Source organism: Cucumis sativus, chromosome 1 (assembly GCF_000004075.3).
Source record: "Cucumis sativus cultivar 9930 chromosome 1, Cucumber_9930_V3, whole genome shotgun sequence".
Taxonomy (NCBI): domain Eukaryota; kingdom Viridiplantae; phylum Streptophyta; class Magnoliopsida; order Cucurbitales; family Cucurbitaceae; genus Cucumis; species Cucumis sativus.
In genome coordinates, this window is record NC_026655.2 from 1,300,790 (window position 1) to 1,322,345 (window position 21,556).

The 21,556-nt window shown below is 36.8% G+C and overlaps 4 protein-coding genes across 8 annotated transcripts; all 4 read right to left on the bottom strand.

The window, feature by feature from the left end:
• Nucleotides 1–302: 302 nt before the first annotated feature.
• Nucleotides 303–1,840, bottom strand: LOC101212214 (transcription factor MYB35). Its single transcript, XM_011662032.2, has 3 exons — nucleotides 1,611–1,840; nucleotides 1,386–1,515; nucleotides 303–1,241 (listed from the first exon to the last, which is right to left on the bottom strand). Exons 1-3 carry the CDS (start codon nucleotides 1,741–1,743, stop codon nucleotides 401–403), a joined length of 1,104 nt encoding a protein of 367 aa, XP_011660334.2. The 5' UTR covers nucleotides 1,744–1,840; the 3' UTR covers nucleotides 303–400.
• Nucleotides 1,841–2,921: 1,081 nt separating this feature from the next.
• Nucleotides 2,922–11,962, bottom strand: LOC101216302 (DDT domain-containing protein DDR4). Of its 2 annotated transcripts, none has more exons than XM_011661604.2 (12): nucleotides 10,901–11,962; nucleotides 10,700–10,810; nucleotides 9,043–9,129; nucleotides 8,894–8,931; nucleotides 8,733–8,814; nucleotides 7,936–8,042; nucleotides 7,661–7,817; nucleotides 5,823–5,915; nucleotides 5,586–5,709; nucleotides 4,536–4,578; nucleotides 4,250–4,441; nucleotides 2,922–4,166 (listed from the first exon to the last, which is right to left on the bottom strand). In XM_011661604.2, the coding sequence occupies exons 1-12, from the start codon at nucleotides 11,312–11,314 to the stop codon at nucleotides 3,422–3,424; spliced, it is 2,193 nt and encodes a 730-aa protein (XP_011659906.1). In that variant the 5' UTR covers nucleotides 11,315–11,962; the 3' UTR covers nucleotides 2,922–3,421. The 2 variants fall into 2 exon arrangements, with proteins under 2 accessions (XP_011659906.1, XP_004138143.1); XM_004138095.3 differs by having other exon boundaries at nucleotides 2,922–4,172; nucleotides 10,901–11,961.
• A 1,268-nt stretch (nucleotides 11,963–13,230) lies between these two features.
• Nucleotides 13,231–18,227, bottom strand: LOC101216552 (protein NUCLEAR FUSION DEFECTIVE 4). 4 transcript variants are annotated; one of them, XM_031884921.1, is made up of 4 exons: nucleotides 16,579–18,227; nucleotides 14,806–15,999; nucleotides 14,234–14,340; nucleotides 13,231–13,753 (listed from the first exon to the last, which is right to left on the bottom strand). In XM_031884921.1, the coding sequence occupies exons 1-2, from the start codon at nucleotides 17,044–17,046 to the stop codon at nucleotides 14,872–14,874; spliced, it is 1,596 nt and encodes a 531-aa protein (XP_031740781.1). In that variant the 5' UTR covers nucleotides 17,047–18,227; the 3' UTR covers nucleotides 13,231–13,753; nucleotides 14,234–14,340; nucleotides 14,806–14,871. The 4 variants fall into 4 exon arrangements, with proteins under 4 accessions (XP_031740781.1, XP_031740770.1, XP_031740779.1 ...); XM_031884910.1 differs by having other exon boundaries at nucleotides 13,231–13,760; XM_031884919.1 differs by having other exon boundaries at nucleotides 13,231–13,781.
• A 483-nt stretch (nucleotides 18,228–18,710) lies between these two features.
• On the bottom strand, nucleotides 18,711–21,556 carry LOC101216789 (protein NUCLEAR FUSION DEFECTIVE 4). The gene is made up of 2 exons (XM_011661627.2): nucleotides 20,912–21,556; nucleotides 18,711–20,129 (listed from the first exon to the last, which is right to left on the bottom strand). The coding sequence occupies exons 1-2, from the start codon at nucleotides 21,377–21,379 to the stop codon at nucleotides 18,966–18,968; spliced, it is 1,632 nt and encodes a 543-aa protein (XP_011659929.1). The 5' UTR covers nucleotides 21,380–21,556; the 3' UTR covers nucleotides 18,711–18,965.

The following is a 21,556-nucleotide window of genomic DNA, read 5'->3' on the forward strand; positions in this document are numbered from 1 at the left end:
TTTTATCATGCTAAAAAGGTTGTCAAAACTATATTAAACTTGTGGGTGATCGTACTCGTGTCGAATCCACTTATAATTTTTATCTTTTCTTAAAACTTTCTTTTTTTTGGTTGAAAATTTAAACTCTGGTGTAAATATTTTTGAGAATTTAATCAATATATTGTAATTATTTTTAAAAATGGTCATTTGAGAAGTTGTTATAACTTAGAAGACTCTTTCATATTGAACCCTCACTCACAAAACTATACAATCTATTATCATAATAATAATAACAATAAAAACAACTCAAACAAAAGGCAGCAACTCCATTTTTTCTTTTTAAATTTTTGATTGGAACATGATTATTGCAAACATCATCATAGGGATCAAGGTAAAAACAGAAGAAAAAAATTGACAATTATTAGTAAAGTGGTTCCTCTAAAAGATTAAGGAAGTCAAATAAAATGATCTTGTCCTCTTGATGTAACAAAGTTTCTATGAATGTGTTTTCAGCAGATGATGATGAAGCTTCAATATCATTGTTTTCAACCAAGCAATGCATTGCTTCAAATCTGTTGTATTGATAATCACATATCTCTTTGTTCAGCTCTTCTTTTGATATCTCGTTTTCTGTTTGGCAACCATTTTGATTCAAAGAACACTCACCTACATTTTCGTGTTCTCGAGGCTCGGACGGTAAAAACGCATCTTCGAGAAGAAAATCCTGCCAGCTAAAGGTTGAGGAAGTATTTCTACAAGTAACAGTTGTGGTAGAGGAAGAAGATGAGGATGAAGATGGTAAATAGCTTTGAGTATAGAAATGAGGTTGAATTTGTTCATTAAAAGTGCAATGTGAAGCTTCTGTTACCCGCTGCATTGCTTGCAGCTGAGCCAAAAGATTCAAAGGATGGTTGTTGTTTAATTGGTGGACATTGTCATTCATGGACTTGTCCATCACAGGTTCAGTTTCTGGCAATAACATCGACGGCGTCAACAAATCTACAAGTCCTTGAGCTGAGTTTGAGTGGTGTTCTGGTTTCATATAGGCCGAAGTTTTCATTTCTCTACTGAGAGATCCAATTCTCTTGGTGGATCTTGGGAGGCCACCGATATTTCCATAATCAGCTAATATTTGGGAGAATGGCTTGTGAGTAACTGGATCGATTCCCATTTCAGAAAGCTTTCTTCGCAGTTTCGTGTTCCAGTAATTCTTCACATCATTATCTGTTCTTCCAGGAAGTTGCTGAGCTATTATAGCCCATCTACATTCATAAGAATAACAGAAAACGAAGAGAACAGTCAATGGTCTCGGAGCAAAAACCGAGTCAGTCAGGAAATGTCTCGATGAACATTAAAACAAAACCAAGAAACAAGTTCTTAATGATATGTTGCATATTTTAATGTACCTGCTACCAATTGCTGCATGAAGTCTGATAATCAATTCCTCTTCTTGGGATGTGAAGTTTTGATGCTTAAGATCAGGCCTTAAGTAATTGGTCCATCTAAGTCTACAGCTCTTTCCACATCTTCTTAATCCTGTGAAGCATCTCAAACACAACATTCAAGTTCAAGTCTCCACATAGCTTTATGTATAAAAACCAACCAAAATCGTCAGAAATTCAAATTTCAACCTGCTTTCTTTGGAGCAGAGGTCCAGTTGCTCGTGCCGTGTTTTGACACATATGCAAGTATTTTAGCATCTTCCTCTGCAGTCCAGAGATCTCTTTTGAGGTTTAACTTGTCACAGGAAGGAATTCTTACCATATTTTATCTGTTTGTATAGAAATATGTCAGGAAATGAACGATAAAAAAGCTAATGAGAAGGTGAAATCAAGGGGTGAACTTTGGATTGAGGAAATGAGCCTTGTTTTACTTGAAAACGGTCCTTAAAGGGAATGGGAGGAGCAAATGATATGGTTTAGAAGGTATGATAAGTGTGGAAGCAAGAAAAGCATGGACCTTCTCACATTAAACTATATTAGCATGATAAGTAACATCAACTTAACACATTCTAAGAAGAAATTAGAAATAATGACTTTTCTGTGTCTTTCTGCCCTTCCCAACCATATTCACATGTTTGGCTTCAAGAACAACATATCGGTCAGGTTCGAATCCGGTGAGTTATTCGGTTAAGCATTCTTTTAATTGCCCATATATAATAGTGAGTCATGTCAAAGGAAATGAACTACTCTTTTCTTTATGATCACAAGTTTGAAAGAGTGATTATTTTAAGCCAAAAACTTAAATTGTTGTAGTTTAATACTGAAAACCTTTTCAAAATTACGACCACAAAAGCAAGAAGTTGTAAGAATAATTAAACTAAATCTAAAGGTGAAACTACAGGCTAATGTACTGATTCTTTAATACATAGTTTTGTTCATAACCAGGTTTGATAGAAGAACTTTCCTAAGAGCCTCTTCATCTTCATCACTCTTAATGCCTATTGCTAAGAAATTGGCTCTGCCAAAGCTACTGCTCGTACTTGACATGCAGAAACCAATGATGGCCGAGGGTTTCATCTTTCCATCTTGGTTTCAACTTTATTTGACAATCTGTCCTTTATGCAATGGTTATATTAAGCTTGGCCGTTGACAACTATGTTGTTTATGTAACGGTTATATTAAGCTTATCCGGAGATTTGAACTAAATTTTGAATCTTGAAATTAATAAGTTTGTGTTTGAGATGCAATAGTCTAGACTAAATAAACATTAGAGAGAGCGAAGAAAGAAAAAGCTAAAGTTTCTCGTAAAGTATGCAAACTTCAATTATAAACTCAATAAGATTCAATTAATTTTAACACCATTGTTCAAACACTAAAATATTCTTTCGTCTCCTTTCTCAACCAACGAGCCTATTTCTAGCAAGAGTTGTTGAAATAAAATAACCATATAGGTAAGTTAAGCAATGGATCTTAGGCAGCATTAGAAGGGCAAATGCAGAATTCGATAAAAATGAGCTAATCATTTGAGGGAGGACGGTTGAATTACAAAACAGAATAATATCCGCAAGTAATTAAAACAGACCCATCCAACCCATTTATATCTAGAGGGGAGATTTAAAGTCAGTATCATAATAGATAGAGCTTATACATCTAAAAGCCAACTCTTTCGGTTACAATATTAGTCAAAAGGTTATTGTACACTGATGGGTAAAACTATAGAAACACCAAACAAATTCCCCTTCCATCTATTGTTGGGTTTTCATTGAATGTGGACATTACTAAAAAAATGGACTCCCTAATCTATCAACTCATCATCATCCTTTTGCTCCTTGCTGCAGTAACTGCACCAAGACACAGCTCGATCGAATTAGCCTGAGGAAGAACTCCGATGCTAATATCTTCTGCAGGCTTACCACAAAATTTATAGTTTACTATCATACATTCCGATTCGACGAGAGAATATTATAGTGATTGCTATTAAGCAAGCAAAACAAACGGTGCTAGAAATCATCTGTATCATCTTTCAATTCTGAAGTTGGGGCATCCTCAAAACCAGAGCCCGGAGCAAGCTCATTGAGATCAAGAAACCTTGTTTTTTTTGTACCGTCGGTTTCATCTTGATCTGGGCTAACCGATTTTTCAGGAGGATTTTGTTCCTCTACATTCTGTGCATAAACTTCATCAGGTTGGTCAACTTTCATTTCTTGATCATCGTCTTCTTCGTCATCCTCATTGTCAGACCCTTGACTTAAGTCAACTGAATAATCTCCATTCTCACTAGCATCATCTGTGTGTTCATCAGATGCAGCATTAGTCTTTTTAACTTTATTATTCTCTGGTTCAGATTCTGATAAATCATATTGTCCATAATTTATTCGGCTTCGAGTAGCCCTTTTACTACGTCTGAGACCCGACTGAATCTCACCAACAGACCTTAACTTCGTCTCCCTTCGCGTACGTCCTGGTAATTTTTTTACTTTGCGTGGTTGGTCACTATCTTCACTAATGCTCAAGGATTCTTCTTCTTCTTCCTCCTCCTCTTCATCATTTTCTTCTTCATAGTGATACTCTTCATCTCCTTCAGAACTGCTGGACGTTTTCCGCCTTTGCTTGCGTTTTCGTAGATATTCCTCATCATATACAGCTTCACCAACTATATCATCATCACTGTCGAAATCTGCATCATTATCTGATAATGCTTCCACATAATCCTTTTCAGAATACCGCTGTGGCCTTTGCCTTCGTCTATTGCTAAATGTTAAATCAACAAATAAGAATCTGGTAATACTTTTAAGGTAATAGAAACACATAGTTCCCATTTTCTATACCTGCGATCCAACTGTTCAGACAGTTGGTCGTCTTCATCGGCATCGTCATAATCAGGTGACTTGGGAGACAGTGCACTGAAATTGGAGTTCTGAGATGGATATGATGGACCGCTCCATTTTCCATTTGCAGAAGGTTCAAGCTTTATAGCAGCTTCTCTTCTATGATTAGGTTCTGGAGATGGAGGCTTACGCCTGACATAATAGTAGGTATAAGGTAATGCAAGATAACGAATGATACCATCTAGATAATAAAGAAGAGATGATCATCTAGATATTAAATCCATACTTGGTTGTTTTGATAGCCTCGTTGATCGATCGGTCATAATCATCTGCAAAATGATTTAATATTCAATTACAATGTTCAAAATAATACTGGGATATTAGCATCAGCAACATTGATCATTACCCACAAGGAAAGATTGCAGAAATTATATATTCTTCAGAAAAATGGTTACATAATAATGAGAATATTACATGAAATGGGGTGGGGTGTTTCAAACTTATGGATGCTTAGAAGAAGATATGCTGCTAATGTTGACAATAGTTGCAAAATTATACGCACTAAACTTGTAAGAATTACAGGTCAATAAAGAACTCATGGTAGTTTCTGACATAAGCAGCCACTCATAGTAAGTAATCCCATGCATTCAAATGACAAGATGTTAGTAAAAGAAAATGGTTTATGTCAAAGCAAGCCATTATAACATAGCCTTCTGTAGATAGCAGCTACAAGATGTTACATTGTATATGTTAAAAATACAGAAACTATAACCGATATTTGAAAAGGCTCCATCACGATGACAACAATGCTCGTTTGTCTAACCAAAATCTACTTTTTGATAACAGTATTGAATAGTATGGAGAATGAATCTAGAAAAAACAATGAACTCAGGAAAAACAAAAAAATAAGTGACCTGTGTGTGTTTCTATCCCTTGACGAGGTGTGGGGGATTCTTATCTACATCAGTTCATGTGATTGTTCCTATTTTCCATTTTTGTTTATAGAAAACATATTCAAGATCATAACCATATTAAAAAACCATGAAGATCCTTGCAAAGTATCTTTATCAATTTGCCCTCGTGGTGTGTTATGTGTGAATCTGATGCAGAGAATCAGTGTCAATTTTTATGCATTGTTTGTTTGCTTATCGATTCTGGACCCCTATTTTGGAGGCTTTTGGGAGTCTTATTTTGAAACTGAATGTTGACAATGCACACCAATCAAGTTTATTGTTTTAGTTGAAAATAAAAAACACAACTAGAATGGTTAAAACTGCACACAAAAATAAAAGCTTCAAGAAAACAAAAAAACAAGACCAAACTGAAATCTGCATACCAAACGTATAAGTGACCGGCTTCCTGTCACGAAGTGAGCGTCCTGGACCAAGTCCATCTACAAGTGCAAAACTATCCAAGAGAAGAGCTTGTCTATGCTGTTTTTTCAACAACCTTTCTTTTCTCTGTTCAAAGAAGTTAATGCACCACTTAATCAAACATGTTCGTTATATGCAATAATTGGCCTAGAGGGCAGCACTTAAGCAAGGATCTGACAATAAAGATACAAAATGAGTACCTTGTGAACCTTCTCGATCTCGGGAAGCATGTCCACCTTCAACTTTTTCCCAAGTGAAGCCTCTGTTCGATTTTTACTTGTAAAGAGCTTTTCCTGCAGCATAATAGAAAGAAGTTCTAACAAGGAATTTTTTTGGATAAGAAGTGATTTCCTTGATGAACAAAATATCCAAAAAGATACAAAATGAGAGCCCTTTCAGAGGAAGTACAATGGTGCAATCAAGGTGCAACAAGAGAGATTAAACTATGTACTTTGAGAGGATGTCCTTGTTTACAACAAAAGAGAGCAGAAAAGGTAAATCAATAATCACCGGTGAGAATTGGATCACAGAGTTCAAAGATCCATTATGAAGCAGGGGACAGAAAATTGCAAAATTACCCAGGCCATATGAAAAGAGAGAAATAAGAGAAAATGGAAAGCCATGTACATAATCTTTTTTCTAAAAAAAATAAATGAGGGTGGAAAATTTTCGTACACATCTCACTCTTTTATACAAGTAGCCAAAAAATTTAATTTGTAATGAACAAGCATCCGCCCCTCATCAGGAAGTTAACTTTTGTGGCTAAAGTCACCCATACTCAAAGATTTTTACTCTGTCTATCACATAAAAGAACCATTAAATGATACTAGCAAGAACAAAAAAGGTAAAGATCAAAGCTCTCCCAATAAAAAATTGGGAAAAGCACAAGTTAGTAGTGGATAAGCACACCATCAACTTGTAGATTTTCAATTAAAAAAAGTTCAGAGGCATATTCTGCAATAGTCTTACAAATTTTTTACCCTCTCCTTTCGTTCTTACATTATTCCAAGCTTCTTTTTCTTCAAATACTACCAACCACCAATTTGACCTTATAAATAGTCAAATTAACAGTGAAGTAGTAGTACTAACTATTAGATAAAGACTTAGTATACGTAATATATTCAAACATACAGCTTAAATGTAACCAAAAGAAACAGGAAATTGCTGCTGAGTTTCTAAGTTTTCAATTCTGTTCTTTAAAAACACGATTTTTTTTATAAAAGGAAACAAAAGTGATGACTATTGGCAAAAGATCATAATGTCCAATTCTGGAGACCTTTTGTTTCCACGCTTGAAAAAAACAACTTGCCATGAATATGATATCTATCTAGTGTGATGTATGGAATATATGACAAAGGTGGAGTGTTAGAGTATTTCTATTGCTCGGTCATGTCATATAGGTCCGAGTCGGACATCCAATTGCTTCGTGCTCGGGGTAGAAGTTTTGTATAAATGTATCGCCATGCTATTAAGTATTTTCAGTGATCCATTTCCCACAGGGTCTACAGTCCAAAAAAATATTGTACGATGGAAAAATAACAAAACCAACCTGTAAACTAGAGCTTTCTTTCAGCCATAAAGCATTAAAACAGATTCTTCAACATAAAGTTGTAATCTTAGTTATTTTAAATGAGAGAAAAAAATGAAAACAAATTAGCATGAAGTGATAAAAGTCTCACTCTTGATTATTCATACCACAGGGATGGTTAATGTAAGTACTTGCTCACTTTCGATGGTTAATGCCCGTCTAATCTTTCCCAATGTTATCGGCAAAAGATTAACATTCAGAACTATGAACTTGACCAAAATATAGGTATATTTAATTTATCAAATTGGATTTAATTTGGTGAATCTTCTGTAAGTAAATTCTTGCATTGCAACTCCTTACCTCCGATAAATTCTATTTCGCCCAAGTTTTGAATAGTCAGTTAAAAGACAGAAACCACAGACTAACAATTTTTTTTCCTTGGGGGGGAGGGAGGGGGTTGAAATGTTTTTCATGGATTGCATGTGCAAGGATGAAAGTTTAGCTACTCACTGATACATCTTGAAATTCATCAAAATTGGTTGCAACTGTTTCCCACAGATATGTTGTAGAAGGAAGGACCTGTGAACCTTTGGTCTTGGCTTTTTTTAACTCAACTTTCCTAATCTCACGGTACAAACGATGACCAATTATGGGATCATCCTCATACCTACAATAACAATTGCCCACATGGTCAGCACAGATTAATACATTTAAGAAGTCAGGATCTTTTATGCCATTTGAAAAAAATGCCACAACATGAACAGGTTAAAAGAAAACTACATTACCAGAAATAAGTTCCATGGGAGTCCCCACCAATTCGTTCTTTGCGAAAAGCTGAAAGTTGAACTCCATGTTTTAGTGAATTTTCAATGTAGCTTCGGATATCTTCTTGCTGCAACAAACAATTTTTTTATTATTATTGAGCACAGCTTTCACTGAGCAAAAATAAATAATTATAGGAGCATACAATAAGCCAAGTCCACAAAAGCATGGTCCAACGAAAAAAAGGCTCTCCAGCTATACAAAATAGGCACAATTGAGTAATTACAAAAAGACTTCAGAATCGAAGCATGGAGTGAAACATGAAATCTAGCAGGGAACCAAAACATCATTAGAATCCCTTTCCAACACTCTAAACACTCGCACATAATTCCCCCCCCCCCCCCCCCCCCCCCCAGAGAGGAACTCCTGATCGCCAAACTTCAACAATACTAAAATAACTGGCTGTAGGATAAACACCCAACATGGCATACAAAGCTATGAGGTAGAAGACGTAGGATCACCAAACAATATGTGACAAATAATCAAAAGTGAAAAAACTGAATAACAATAATTTAAAGCCTAATCACTTGAAGAAGTCAAAGAATCCTGCTACATTACTAAAATTTCTCAAAGAGGATTGAAAAGAACATTGACAGGTTCTCAAGAGAGCTGGTGTAACCTCATGCGAGCACAACATAAAGTAACTCTAAACCAATAAAGGAATGCTGTTCAGTTCAAGGTACTGTGTAAAACACTATCAACTTCACAAAGCCAAATAAATATTGACCAGGACATATGGTATTTATTAGGAAGACAGTACCTCAACTCGGATGTCACATAGTGCTTTCAAGATGACCACACGCATCCCAGGATCAAGAGTTTTATAAACTTCAATTTCAACTCTGAAAACTCAAAATGAATAGATACATGAGAATGGAGAGATTTTTTCTGATATGGGACAGGAAATCTATAGGTACTTACCCATGTGAAGCAACAATAGGCAAATCCCCTTCAGCAACCTGCACAAAAAATCAAGGATTGTGCTTTAGATTGGAAGCTGGAAATATATGATTCTACCACACCCATGATACAGGAAATATAGGGCTAGATATGAAAAAAAGGGTAGATACCCAGTGCCACCAGTCTCGCAATTTTCTGCACAATACAGTCACCCACGTACCCCGAGTAAGGGCCATCCTTGTAATAGGAGGAATTGCCTGAAAAGCACATAAACAAAAGTTATAGGGAGCTTATTACATTAAATGAATAACCAAATTTTTCATTGAGAAAAAAAAAAAAGAGAAAATATAAGGACATACAAATGAATTAGCAAATATTTAATAGATGTTTTCATAACAAGGTTAACAGAGAGGTGTGCAGTTGCAACTTGGTAGAAGGATAAAGTTTTCCGTTGATTTCCACAGATAAGAAAAATGCAAAAGTAGAACAGGTAAAATTTCGCAGATGGAAGTAAAGTGACAATTAGTAAAGATTGTTGGGGGGCTTGAACACATGATATGAGAGAACAGTTTTAAGCCTGTGCGCTAATGGGACATGAACCCTACTCTGCTTCAACAACTAAAGTTCATATCTAAAACCTAGAAATAGAACATTGGACTAAAGCTTACTAAACTTTATAGGAACGGAAGCTAAAAATTGAAATATCATTTAGCAGCCAACAAGAAGGTAAGAAGTTTAATTCACCTCTCAAATTAAAACCACTGTGAACAAGTTATAAATTGACGTTGTTCACCACTCAGGGGAAGCTAAACAATAAGACAAAAAACATATACAAATAAAAGATGAATGCTTCCATCTGATAATCCAATTTTTCAATCACCAAAAACTTGAAGAATTCCTAGTACACCAAAACATCAGAAGGCTGTCAACAGAAAATGGGATGGCTGGTCGTTTACAATACCTATCCACACAACAGTTTGAAAGTTTAAAAGATTTATCAGGCACGTGAGAACCTTTCACAAAACAGCCCTATTCATTAACATAAAAGCAAATCGAAGTATATGTATAACAATTCAAAGTTGGTTTTAATCAAACAAAACATTGATCATCCAAAAGAAAAATGTGAAAATTTTAAGACGAAAATCCAATAAACTAAAAACAACTACATTTGCTAAAGACTAACTTTCATCATGATTAGTTCAAAGACTAATCAACCAACACGCATGAACCTTTTTGCAATGCTTATAAAACTTAAAATTCACACAGAAGTCCAATTAAAGAGAAGAGGCTCTTAGAGCAACTCCAAGTAGGAAAGGGAAGCATTTGCAAGCAGTGAGCATAATATTTCAACCAGAGAAGAACATGCCATTGAATAACTAACTATCGATGACAGAACCCTGCAACTTTTTTATCTTAAAATCTAAACTCGATGCACCTCTCAGATGAGAAACGAATATATTCGGTTAACTTCTTTTAAATAAACACCTGAAAAGGTAGTGCTTAGCCAGAATAAATAACTTGAGAAACTAACACTTTAACTCACACCAAATCTCAAATTATCAGAACTACTGATTTTTTTCCGATGGTTAGACACCATCAGAACTTTAAGATGATATGGTCAGATTAAAACAGAGAATTCAAATAACAACGAGTGGAACCAACTGAAAAGTAAGTTCAACTACAATGATGAGCACCCAAAGCTAAAACGACTAACAAAATGTGAATATGGAACCACATTATCTACAAGCCCATTGCTTTTATCAATCAGAGAAGTAACACAAAACCATAAACCCAGCAAAACCTTGAAGTTTAAATCCATGTTCCAACCTTTAGTAATGGAATGTGTATGTCACTCAAAGTGTCGTTGGGTGTAATCAAGGCGGTCTCAAACTCCTCAACTGTGAATTCATTATGAATATTCAGTAGTGGCCTAAAGACCTGCAGCTCGCAAAAGAAAAAAAAAATCGAACTCTCAAACGCAGCAATACGCAAATTTTAAACAAGAAGACACAATCCACCAAAGCTTACATGCAAGAAATTAAGGACAGACGCGAGTTCCCACTTAGACCGAAGGCTCCAACGCGGCAACTGGGAAGGCGAAGGCTCCTCAACCAAAGGGGTCACGATCTTGCTGCATTGCTGCTGCTGTGGCGACTCCTCCTCTTGCTGCTCCTTTTTAGGCTTCGGCTTTCGCTCAACCACTGACTGAGCAGCCAATAGCCGCTCGGCAGCACGAATAGTACAAGACCGAGAGGGTCGGTTCCTTCTGGTGGTGGGTTGTTCACTGTTAGTCGTTGTGGTTGTAGTCGTGGGCTCGTTCTCAGCTATAAGGTCGTCGTTAGCCGTATTGGGGTTGGGGTTTTCGATGTGCGAAAGTGGCTCAGGGGAGGATCGGTCACAGGGGATCGGAGGAGGAGAAGAAGAAGAAGAATCTTGCGACATAGTCGACGAGATCACGAACAACAAAGCAAGTTAAAGCAGGAAGATTACATGTAAAAGATCCCCAGTTGGGTATATTTGCATTTGAAAGAGGAATGAATTAGTAACAACAAAAAGGGTTAGTTTTTATTTGTTAACAAAGAAACCCAGAAAGCAAGAACGAAGAAGAAGAAGAAGATGGAGGACCAAAGGTCCAAACCATCATTCAAGAAAGAAAAAAGGAAAGAGTTTTTTAGGTTTTTGTATTTCTAGTGCTAAACGTATTTATTTTCTTCTTCCTTACCCTTTTTCCTCAACTTTATACTAAACTACAAATTGGGGGAAATTTTAACAAGAGAAAGAAACAGAAAGTAGAAAGAAGAGGAAACAGAAATGGAGGAAGATGAGAAGAGAAGAAAAATGGAAGGGCCAAAGCCAAAAACCAAAGGACACACTACCTGGAAGTGGGATTCAGAGCCTTTGAATTCATTCCTTTTTTTTTAACCTTTCAGTAAATTTCTTTTCCTTTTCCCTTAATCAGTGTTTCAAACAAATCCCCTTTCATGAAACTTAACATAAAGATTGAATTTTTATGTTCACCCAACAATTTATGTTTGTTGTAAGGACCTAAAGAAAAAGGGGAAATAAGATAATTTTAGGGTTTTTCTCTTCCTCACCCTTTCGGTCTTATGATTCCATTGGTGGGTTACTGTTTGAATGTCCTTTCTTCACCCATGAAACTTGTTCATCCAACAAAGTTAAAGTCTTTGGCTTTTCTTTTCATTTTTCCTTTTTTAAAAAGAAAATAATAATAGAAACCTTTTATATTCTTCTCTGAGATTACTGAATATCATCAGCAATTTCAATGGTTAATATAGCATTGGGTTTTTCTATATTTACCTTGTAGTTTTTGTAGTTTTCTTCTTTCCTTTTTTTTCTGAAGTATTAAGTTGGCTTAACGCTGCTAATTAAGGAGCTCAGGTGCTTAATAAACCCTTCTAAGCAAAAAAATTAGCTGATCTAAATGAGTCAACTTTCTGCTAAATTTTGGCTCTAGTTTATTAAACTAAATGGGGTCTGGATTTACTCAAGGAAGATCAAGTTAATATGTATCTGCTTTGAAGAATCTTTCCTTTTATGTTAAAACTATATTTGCTTGAATGTAGGAGGTTCTCTGTAGCAGTCAGATTCTTGCTGTTTCTGAATTTGTAATCATTTCGGTATGTCACCACACAATTTTTAAATTTTCATTGGAGTTTCATCATGGAAGAGTGATGAAAGCCAAACACTCAACTTGAGAATCAGCTTTCAAAACTCATCATAATCATGAGTTTAAATCAAAATATGATTATCCTCTACTTCTTTGTTATAAAATAAGGTGAGCAAATTGAAAAATCTACTCGAAAAACGTAATGATAGTTATAATTATTTCTCAAAACTTTCAACTATAAAATTAGAATATTCAATCTCAGACAAATGCTAAAATCGGATCATCGAATATACAATATAGTAACAATTGTAACAATTCTGTAAGTTTATTTAGGGGTCTAATTTCTATTGTTATTTTAAATTTGAGAATCAAAGAGTGTTCAATAATGCTATACCCATGGAAGAAGTTAAGAAGAAGTAAACTCCAAAGGGATTGTGCAAAGTGTATGAAAAGCCATTTTTAGGATTAAATGTCGTTGGCTTCAATTCAATCAATCAATGCATATGAAGTTTGGGTTGAACAATTGACTCTATAATCAAAGTTTCTCGCTTTTTTACATCTTTGCATCTGTTGGTAGCTCTTTTACTATTAGTCTCTTTTTTTCCTTTTTTTTTTTTTTGTGGCTGAGTTATTTCGGCAGTCAATCATTCTCTCTTTTCATTTTCATTTGTCTGTTTGGATAATGTATGATCATAATATAACTTGTCCTTCGAAATCAAATGGAATTTGATTGTGCAACTTTTGTAAATTGTTGCTTTATTTTACCCATCACCTGGTGTATTCATATTTCTACACATTATAAACACACTTTTCTGATGACAAATTCTTCACGCTATCAGGCAATATAATAGCCAACTATTTACATGGCAGTAAATGGGAAAGGAGGAAGCAACAACTCGAGTAGCGAACAAGATTAGCAGAGATTCATTCCTTCTCCTCAGATTGCTAGTACAGAAATAGCTTAATAGCTTATTTACTTCTTTACAACTCAATGAATAAATAGTAATGGTAAAGGGCTTCCAACTACGGAAGCATCGCAGAAGAATATCCTGCTTACGTTTTAGTTTATGCTTTGAAAGTACGAACCTCCTTTCTCTTGCACTTGACCAACCCTGAACTCTATTCTCCATCAAGTGAACTAGGGGCTTTAATGACAGAACCATGTAAGAGTTCTCCATTCTGGCTGATTCTTGCTTCACGACAGCATATGTTGCATGCATACGAATCCTACGAGCTTGGACGGATGCCGGGACCTAAAAACTGGAGATTCAACTACAATGACTTCATCCCAAAGGTGGGAACATAGTTGGTTTAAACGGTTCTTGCTTGAGTAATGTTAAAAGAATTATATTCAAGAAAACATTATTCTATACAACCCGTTTTTAAGGTGCAAAGCACACAGACAGCCAGGTTATGCTCATGTGAGATTTGTATTGCAAAATATACTACAAAATGTCAAATAATATTCTCCAACAGGTAGCTTTTAAGCATATAAACAATACCACTGCAAACTTTCTTATATATAAAGTTGCTAAAGAAACAAACATAATGAAGAAAAAAAAATGACACTTGCTGACAAAACGAAAGTGGAAAAGGAATTTACAAGAGGAAGAAGAAACTAATGGGGGAGATTAACGTATAAAACAATAGATGGAAAAAATATCATGAGGTTTTTGAAGAACTAATGGGGAGTTATGTATAACTAGGCACATTCCTGAATGAAGCTGCCTTACATGGGACTGATTGAAGTAGGCACATTCCTGAATGAAGCTGCCTTACATGGGACTGATTGAAGTGTCAACGGTGTGCTCAAATGTGAGCCCCAACAGCAAAAGCTTACCTGTAAGTATAGTTTAACGAATCCATCATTTTCCCCAGCAAATAAAATTTAACATGTCCATTAGTGGATTAAAAGATAAAATTCACAACAGATTACAAGGTAAAATTACTTGCTCAATTCTTGAACCTTATTCTCTTTCAAGATGTCACTTGAACATGTGTGTGTGCACGTTCCTGTTATTCTCATTTTCTACTATCAATGAGATTTAATATAATAACGGTTTCATCGCGAGCCAGGAAAATCACACCACAAGAGGAACTCTAATTCGATCATTTCTTCCTAAGAATGTTAAATAATTTGTGTTGACTTGTAGTAGTAAACACTTGCGTATAGATGATTGTGCACATATGCCTGCATCTGCAGGTATGCTAACCCATAATATTGTTTGCCCTCCAATATCCAAACATAATAAATCGACCTACAACAATCTAAGAAAGGAAAAATGACTGTATATCAGACAATTACCTTATTAGCAGCAACCAGGAAAAACCGCCAAATTTCCCTTTGTATATACCATGCAGTATTTATTCTTTATCCATTTGATGGGTGCTGCAGCCTTCTGACAACAACTTGATCGTAGAAACTTCTTCTCCAGAAAAATAAGCCAAGGGCTGCTAAAGAGCCCAAGAGAGTGGCAAAAGCCATAATAAAAAATGATAGCATGAAGCAGTAAGTTCCAATACAAGTATCTCCTTCACTTGATGCCTCCTTGTCATATATATACCCAACAACTCTAACTGAAAATAAATAAGATCCAACAGGGCTTGCTACTGTTATGGCATTGAATATAGTACCCATGTGTACAACACCAAATATTTCAGAAGTAATTGTTGGCATTAGTGACCACTGAGACCCATAACAAACACCCACTACTATCGAACCAGCAAAGAGAGCACCGGGCAGGCCAGAGGCAATCACTACATGTCCAATGCTCATGGTCATTAGAGTGATGAACATGAACAATGGCCTAGCCCATCCTTTGGCATGCAGATAATAATCTGACACATACCCAGCTCCAAAACGACCAAAAAAATTCCAAATGCTCCACAAGGAAACCAAAGTGTTTATCTCCGAGCTTGTGTAACCAAGAGATAATCCTATCTGACTGATATTATTCACTGTAGCTAACCCTGTTCCCATGCCACAAGCAGTTGCAAAAAACAATATCCAAAAATCTATTGTGTATAAAGCTTGAAAGAGAGTCAGGCTTTCTTCAGATTCCCTTCCCCGTTCATGGTCAAAATCCGAAGTCTCTTGATTGTGACGGCCAATCAGCTGGTCGCTCTCTGTGAAAGAAGGGTGCAAAATCCTTCTGGACTCTCTCGGTTGGGCTCTAATTGCAATATATAGAGGAGATGCAAGCAACATCAAAAGTAGAATAAATGTAGCAACATGTAGAGGGAATTGGAAGGTGAAAATATGCTCTAGAACTATCTTGATCATAAGGTAAGTAGCAACGACCAGAGTAATTATGGATAAGGTATTCAGATGCTCTTTTTCAATCCCATCATCAACATGGTGAATTCTCACGAACCACATACACAATAAGGAATTAAGGGTTGGTAGCAGCGCCAACATCAGAAGAAACGAGGTAGGTTGTCCATTAAATATTGTCTCGTATGTTTGAATCAATATTGCTCCACTCAAACCAAGAAACCCCTGGCGTCAAAATGAACAATATTGAGTGTTCAACATAAAGTACAAACCAGTATCGATTGAGATCCCCAATAATCAAATACCATGCGAGTTATAACCTCTCTCAAATGTGAGAATGCAATATTTCAAAAGAATAAGAGAAGAAAAGAAAACACTCGCTCGAAAATATTGTGAACATCACCTCAATGTTACACCTCTTCTTCCTGGGAGGTTTAATGAAAGATTTGAAGGTCGACAAACTAGCAACCAACTACACATGTTCAAAGTAACGGTTCTAAATTTTTGTAGTATTGAACCTCCGACCTCGAGAGAATGAAATACATGTCAACAATATGAAGGGGAGAAGCTATGATCTGGTCACAACCCATAATATTTTTCTTGAGAAAACATGGTTCTAAATTTCCATACCCAGCGCTACTCCGCTGAAATTGAACTTCTTCAAAATGATTTTTAGACTAAATGAACTCGTTAAACCAGGGATGAACGCCCTAATTACATATTCAAGATACATAACCAAATCGTGTCTACATTTGTCGAAACCCATAATTATGTTAATCGAGTTTCAAACATAGGAAGATTTACCTTCATGATTCCAACAATTGTCCCACTATAACGGGGGAAATTTCGAACTCCAGTGACAACGTTAGCCGTGTTGAAGAAGCTCTGAGCATGAGCAGCCACCAACATGAAAAGGCACATAACTGGAACCGGCGGCCGAGGTAAGACCCCATAAACGGCAGCCCAGATAAAAAAGTACCCCAAGAAGCACTGAATCGCACCGGCGAAGTGAACAATCCACGGACCAGGACGACCACCATGGGCGGTGGCAAAGTAGTAGAGAAATCCCGCAAGGACGCCACAATTGACACCGATGTCTTTAAAAACAGAAACAATATCCAAAGTGGATTGATCGTATCCCTGAGTTGATTTGAGGGTTTGGGAGTAGATGGAGAAAGTGTAAAGAGATCCACTGGTGCATTGGATCCATACGCTAGCAACTGTTGATACCCATTTGTTCTTTAAGCTGGAAGTCTCTGATTCCAATTCCATTGAATTAAACTCGATTTGCCCACTTTCTCTTCATCTTCCTCTTCCCTCTCTCTCCTGTTCACCGTGTAAAGCTTCTAGATCTCTCAAATTCTGCATGGATCATCTTCGATCTTGCTTACCTTTCGCCAAGTCTTCATTATCTACTAATGGTAAACTTGGCGAAAGGTAATTTTCCGATTCGATCCAGTGCGGGGTTTATCGTCATGGAATCGAAGTGATGTGTCAAATCTTATTGTCTCTTCTGTTTACAACTTTTACCCCACTGTTTATGGTAAATGTATTTTATAATTAAATATTTGGAGGCAAAGTGCTTAAATTGCAAAACGTAATATAAGATCCAATCGGACTTGCCACCGTAAACGTATTGCAAATTGTACCCATAAGCTTCACTCCAAAAATCTTCGCCGTAATTGCAGGCATTAACGATCATTGAGCTCCGTAACAAATCCCCACTATCACCGATCCCAAATACAAATTCCCACGAAATCCTAAAACTACGATGATATGGCCGACGGTCGTTGGTAACGAGACAAGGCCATTAAATTTCCAGAGGAGAAGATCAGAGGCATAGCAGATTCCAAACGACCAAGGAAATTCCAAATGCTCCAAAGTGAAACGAAGGTGTTGATCTGGACTGTTCTGTATCCTAAAGACTGGCTGAGTTGGTTCATGTTGTCTGTGACGGCTAACCCAGATCCCATTCCCCACGTCATCGTGAAAAACAATAACCAGAAGTTCACTGTGCCGATTGACTCGATTATATTCATTTCTCTATCTTTCACAATCATTAGCTCATCATTGATCTTTTCCTCACTAGGAACGCAGTGATATTCAGTGGGGTCATCGGTAATTTGAAGTTTCATTTTGAAAACAGATTCCTCTGTTTTTGTTCTGATTGGGATGACGAGAGGGGAAGCAAGAATGAGGAGGAGATTGAAGGCGGAGATATGAATCCATCTCGGTAGAGCTTACCATAAGACAAAATTCTATAAAACAGAGCTTCCAAAGCAACAATTATTTTCATGGGAGGCTATTCTAAAAGATAAAATCTAAGATCCATCGGGATATGCTACATTAATGGTGTTGTAAATGGTGTCCATATGCTTTATCCCAAATATCTCTGATGTAACTGCTGCAGGCATTAGTGAGTTTTGAGCTCCATAGCAGATTCCTACAGTCACTGATCCTATGTATAAATTCCCAGTGAAGCCTGAAGCAATTATGATATAGCCTATGCCCATTGTTAGCAAAGTGATTGGCATTAGTAATGGCCTTGGCCACCCTGTTTTCTTAATAGAATATCAGCAATATACCCTTTGGTACTGATAAACTTTTTAGGAAAAGTATTAAATTATACCCCTTGGCCCTATATAGTTGTAATAATTTAAAGATTGAGAGAATAATTGTATCAACTTGTTAATTTACATTCTGATTTTGATATTTTGTTTTAAGAACATCGAGTAAAAGTGATAGCTTGAGTAAAAGTGATAGTGGGTTGAGCTGATATAATCCTTAAAGTTTATGATGGTAATTGGTGGTACAATTTCAAATTTTCTAATGGTAAGAATTGAGCCTCTTCAAATGGTAAGAATTGAGCCTCACAAACTTAACCAGTGTTAAAATTAAACAAACTTTTTTAAAGGATAGAAATTGAATTCTGAAACTTGTACAAAATATCCGACATGATTTCTATTAACCAAAAACAGAAAAAACATTTGTGCTAAAAATGATAGGATCTCTCGATCAGCCTATGATACAATGAAAAGTTTACAAATGTAACTCCATCTCACTCTGATATGGTGTTTAAAAGTATAGAACTTCAACAAAGAAAGACAACAAATTTCTTTACACTCATCAAAATCCTTCCATGTTTTTTATAAAAGCAATAATCATACTTATCCTAGTTCTCTCTTACACCTTTAACTAACACGATTCACTCTTCTTTGCGAAGCCAGTTGATAAAATCTCCGGGTTCGAAAGAAGAGTGCAGCAGCAACAAGAAATCCCAAGAAAGCCACGATGGCCATAACAAAAAACGATACAACAAAACAGTGTATGCCAGAGCAGGCGCCATGTTCTCTGGCAGCTTCTCGGTCGTAAATGTAACCGATAACTCGAACAGAAAAAATGTAAGATCCTAAAGGGCTGGCTATGGCTATGGTGTTGAAAATAGTACCCATGTGCTCTAAACCAAATATCTCTGAAGTGATTGTAGGCATCAAAGACCATTGTGAGCCGTAGCATATGCCAACAAGAATTGAACCCACATACAGATTCCCAGAGAAACCGGATGCGATCACAATGTGGCCACCGCTCATTATAAGTAGAGTAATTGCCATTAACAATGGCCTTGCCCAACCGTATGTGTGGAAAAGAAAATCTGAGGTGTAACCAGCTCCAAAACGTCCAAGAAAGTTCCATATACTCCATAAGGAAACAAATGTCTTCGTTTCTGTTTCTGTGTAACCAAGAGACTGACCAAGTTGGCTCATGTTGTTTATTGTGGCTAATCCAGAACCCATTCCACACACCATGGCTAGAAACAACAACCAGAAATTTATAGTTCGTATAGCTTCCAAGACATTCATGGTTTGAGGGGCTCTAGTGTTGGAAACAACCATTATCTGGTTCTCTTCCCTGGGCAACTCATGATATTCAACAGAATCCTCTGCATCTATTGACTCAGGTTTGTTAACGACGTGACTTTTTTCGGCGATTAATGATGAAGATGACCCTCTAAAGTCCTCCTTCTGAGCATTAATGGCAATTCCAAGCGGAGCAGCAAGGAGAATCAAGAGTATGGAGAATGTAAAGTAACGAGTCCATGATGAAAGGGAGAAAGCGTTGTTCAAGATGATGACAACCATGAGGTAAAAAGCAACTATCACAGCAAGTGCAGACAATGAGTTCAAATGTTTCATCTCGTTACTTGACTCTGTTTTGTCAATTCTAACAAACCACATGAACATGACGGAAAGAACTGTGGGCAAAACCGCCAGCATGAGGAGAAAATTGCTTGGATCTTCATTGCAAGTCGTATTATATACTTGGATTAGCAGTGCTCCACTGAGACCAAGATATCCCTATCCAAGAAAAAGGAGACACAAGATATGAACTCACAAATAGCACATTCAAGACACAAAATCTGGGGAAAGTCTTTGGAATCTGCACTCAGATTCACCAAAGGCAACTACAGCGTAGTCAAATAAAACCTTCTTTTTTAAAATAGAAACATTCCATTGACGAGACAAATAACAGAATAAACCCAAAACCAAAAAGTTACAACAATAAAAGCCTCCAATTGGAGAATAAATAAGAAAAGCTAAAGTGAGAAAAAAAGTACTTAGATTTGCACCAAAGGAAAGCAGTAGTGAGCCCCACTTTGTCAAATAAGAACCTTGAAACCATTCAGATACTGATTCCCACTTTTCCACAGAAGAAAAGAGAATCGGTTGTAGAAAATTACTGTTAGACTCCTACAAATTTAAAAGTTCAGCATTATAGCTTTAACACCATCAATTTCTGGGTCTAGAAATTAGTACGACAATTACTTGGGGTTTTGATCTGGTCACGTTCATGATGAAAATTAGAATATGGCAGAGAAGAACAGAGCAATAAGGAAAGACAAATTGGTTTGGTGGTTCCACCATCCTCTTCAATTTCTATGCTTCAAGATAAAATTTCTTGTAAAGAATGAATCCAACTAACCAAAGTTCATCTCCATCACTTAAACACTCAAAGGGACATATATCTAAACCGTAGTCAACATAACCAAATCTCTCACAGAGAAAAATACAATCAGTGTTCAGAAAAATTCATAGCCCCAACAATCTGCATAATAACAACAAAGGGTTTGTGTAGGTACCTTCATGATGCCCACAATCGTCCCACTATAATTCGCAAAATTATGCACACCAGTCACCACATTCGCCGTATTAAAAAACGTCTGCGCATGTGCAGCCAGAAACATAAAGAAGCACATCGCAGGCACCGGTGGTCGATCTATCACCCCAGAAACAGCGGCCCAGATGAAAATATATCCAAGGAACCACTGAATCGCACCCGCAGCGTGGACCATCCATGGTCCGGCAAAGGCACGACGGGGGTTAAAGGGAGTGACGGCGGAGTAAAGAAAGCCGGAAATTATGCCGGCGTTGGCGCCGATGTCTTTGAAAACAGAAACAGTATCGAGGGTGGATTGATCGTAGGACTGGGTGGACTTGAGAGCGGAAGAATATATGCTAAAGGTGTAGGAAGCGCCACAGATGCATTGAATCCAGATTCCAAGGACGGTTGCAATCCATTTGTTGGACATAAAGTTAGAAGGGTCCATGGGGGGCGGTGGTGGTGGGTTAGTTTTGTGGGTGTGTTTGTTGGTGGGAGAAGGATGTGAATCATTTCCGTAATGAAGAAGAAGAAGAAGAAGAGGACAGGTAATGCATCGGTTCGGCAGAGTGGACCAGATTTGGCATTTCCCGATTTGAATGTTTTTGTGTTTCTTTATTATTTT

What these genes read in the sequence shown, in the direction of transcription:
- LOC101212214 (XM_011662032.2), bottom strand. Translation starts at nt 1,743, where the DNA reads ATGGTAAGAATTCCTTCCTGTGACAAGTTAAACCTCAAAAGAGATCTC. An exon ending in CTCTGCTCCAAAGAAAGCAG is followed by an intron (nt 1,516 to 1,610) that starts GTTGAAATTTGA and finishes GATGCTTCACAG; the next exon opens with GATTAAGAAGATGTGGAAAG. An exon ending in CATGCAGCAATTGGTAGCAG is followed by an intron (nt 1,242 to 1,385) that starts GTACATTAAAAT and finishes TTATGAATGTAG; the next exon opens with ATGGGCTATAATAGCTCAGC.
- LOC101216302 (XM_004138095.3), bottom strand. Translation starts at nt 11,314, where the DNA reads ATGTCGCAAGATTCTTCTTCTTCTTCTCCTCCTCCGATCCCCTGTGAC. An exon ending in TGCGAGACTGGTGGCACTGG is followed by an intron (nt 8,932 to 9,042) that starts GTATCTACCCTT and finishes TTTTTTGTGCAG; the next exon opens with GTTGCTGAAGGGGATTTGCC. An exon ending in AGATCGAGAAGGTTCACAAG is followed by an intron (nt 5,710 to 5,822) that starts GTACTCATTTTG and finishes TTCTTTGAACAG; the next exon opens with AGAAAAGAAAGGTTGTTGAA.
- LOC101216552 (XM_031884921.1), bottom strand. Translation starts at nt 17,046, where the DNA reads ATGGAATTGGAATCAGAGACTTCCAGCTTAAAGAACAAATGGGTATCA. An exon ending in CAATTGTTGGAATCATGAAG is followed by an intron (nt 16,000 to 16,578) that starts GTAAATCTTCCT and finishes TTTTGACGCCAG; the next exon opens with GGGTTTCTTGGTTTGAGTGG.
- LOC101216789 (XM_011661627.2), bottom strand. Translation starts at nt 21,379, where the DNA reads ATGGACCCTTCTAACTTTATGTCCAACAAATGGATTGCAACCGTCCTT. An exon ending in CGATTGTGGGCATCATGAAG is followed by an intron (nt 20,130 to 20,911) that starts GTACCTACACAA and finishes TTTCTTGGATAG; the next exon opens with GGATATCTTGGTCTCAGTGG.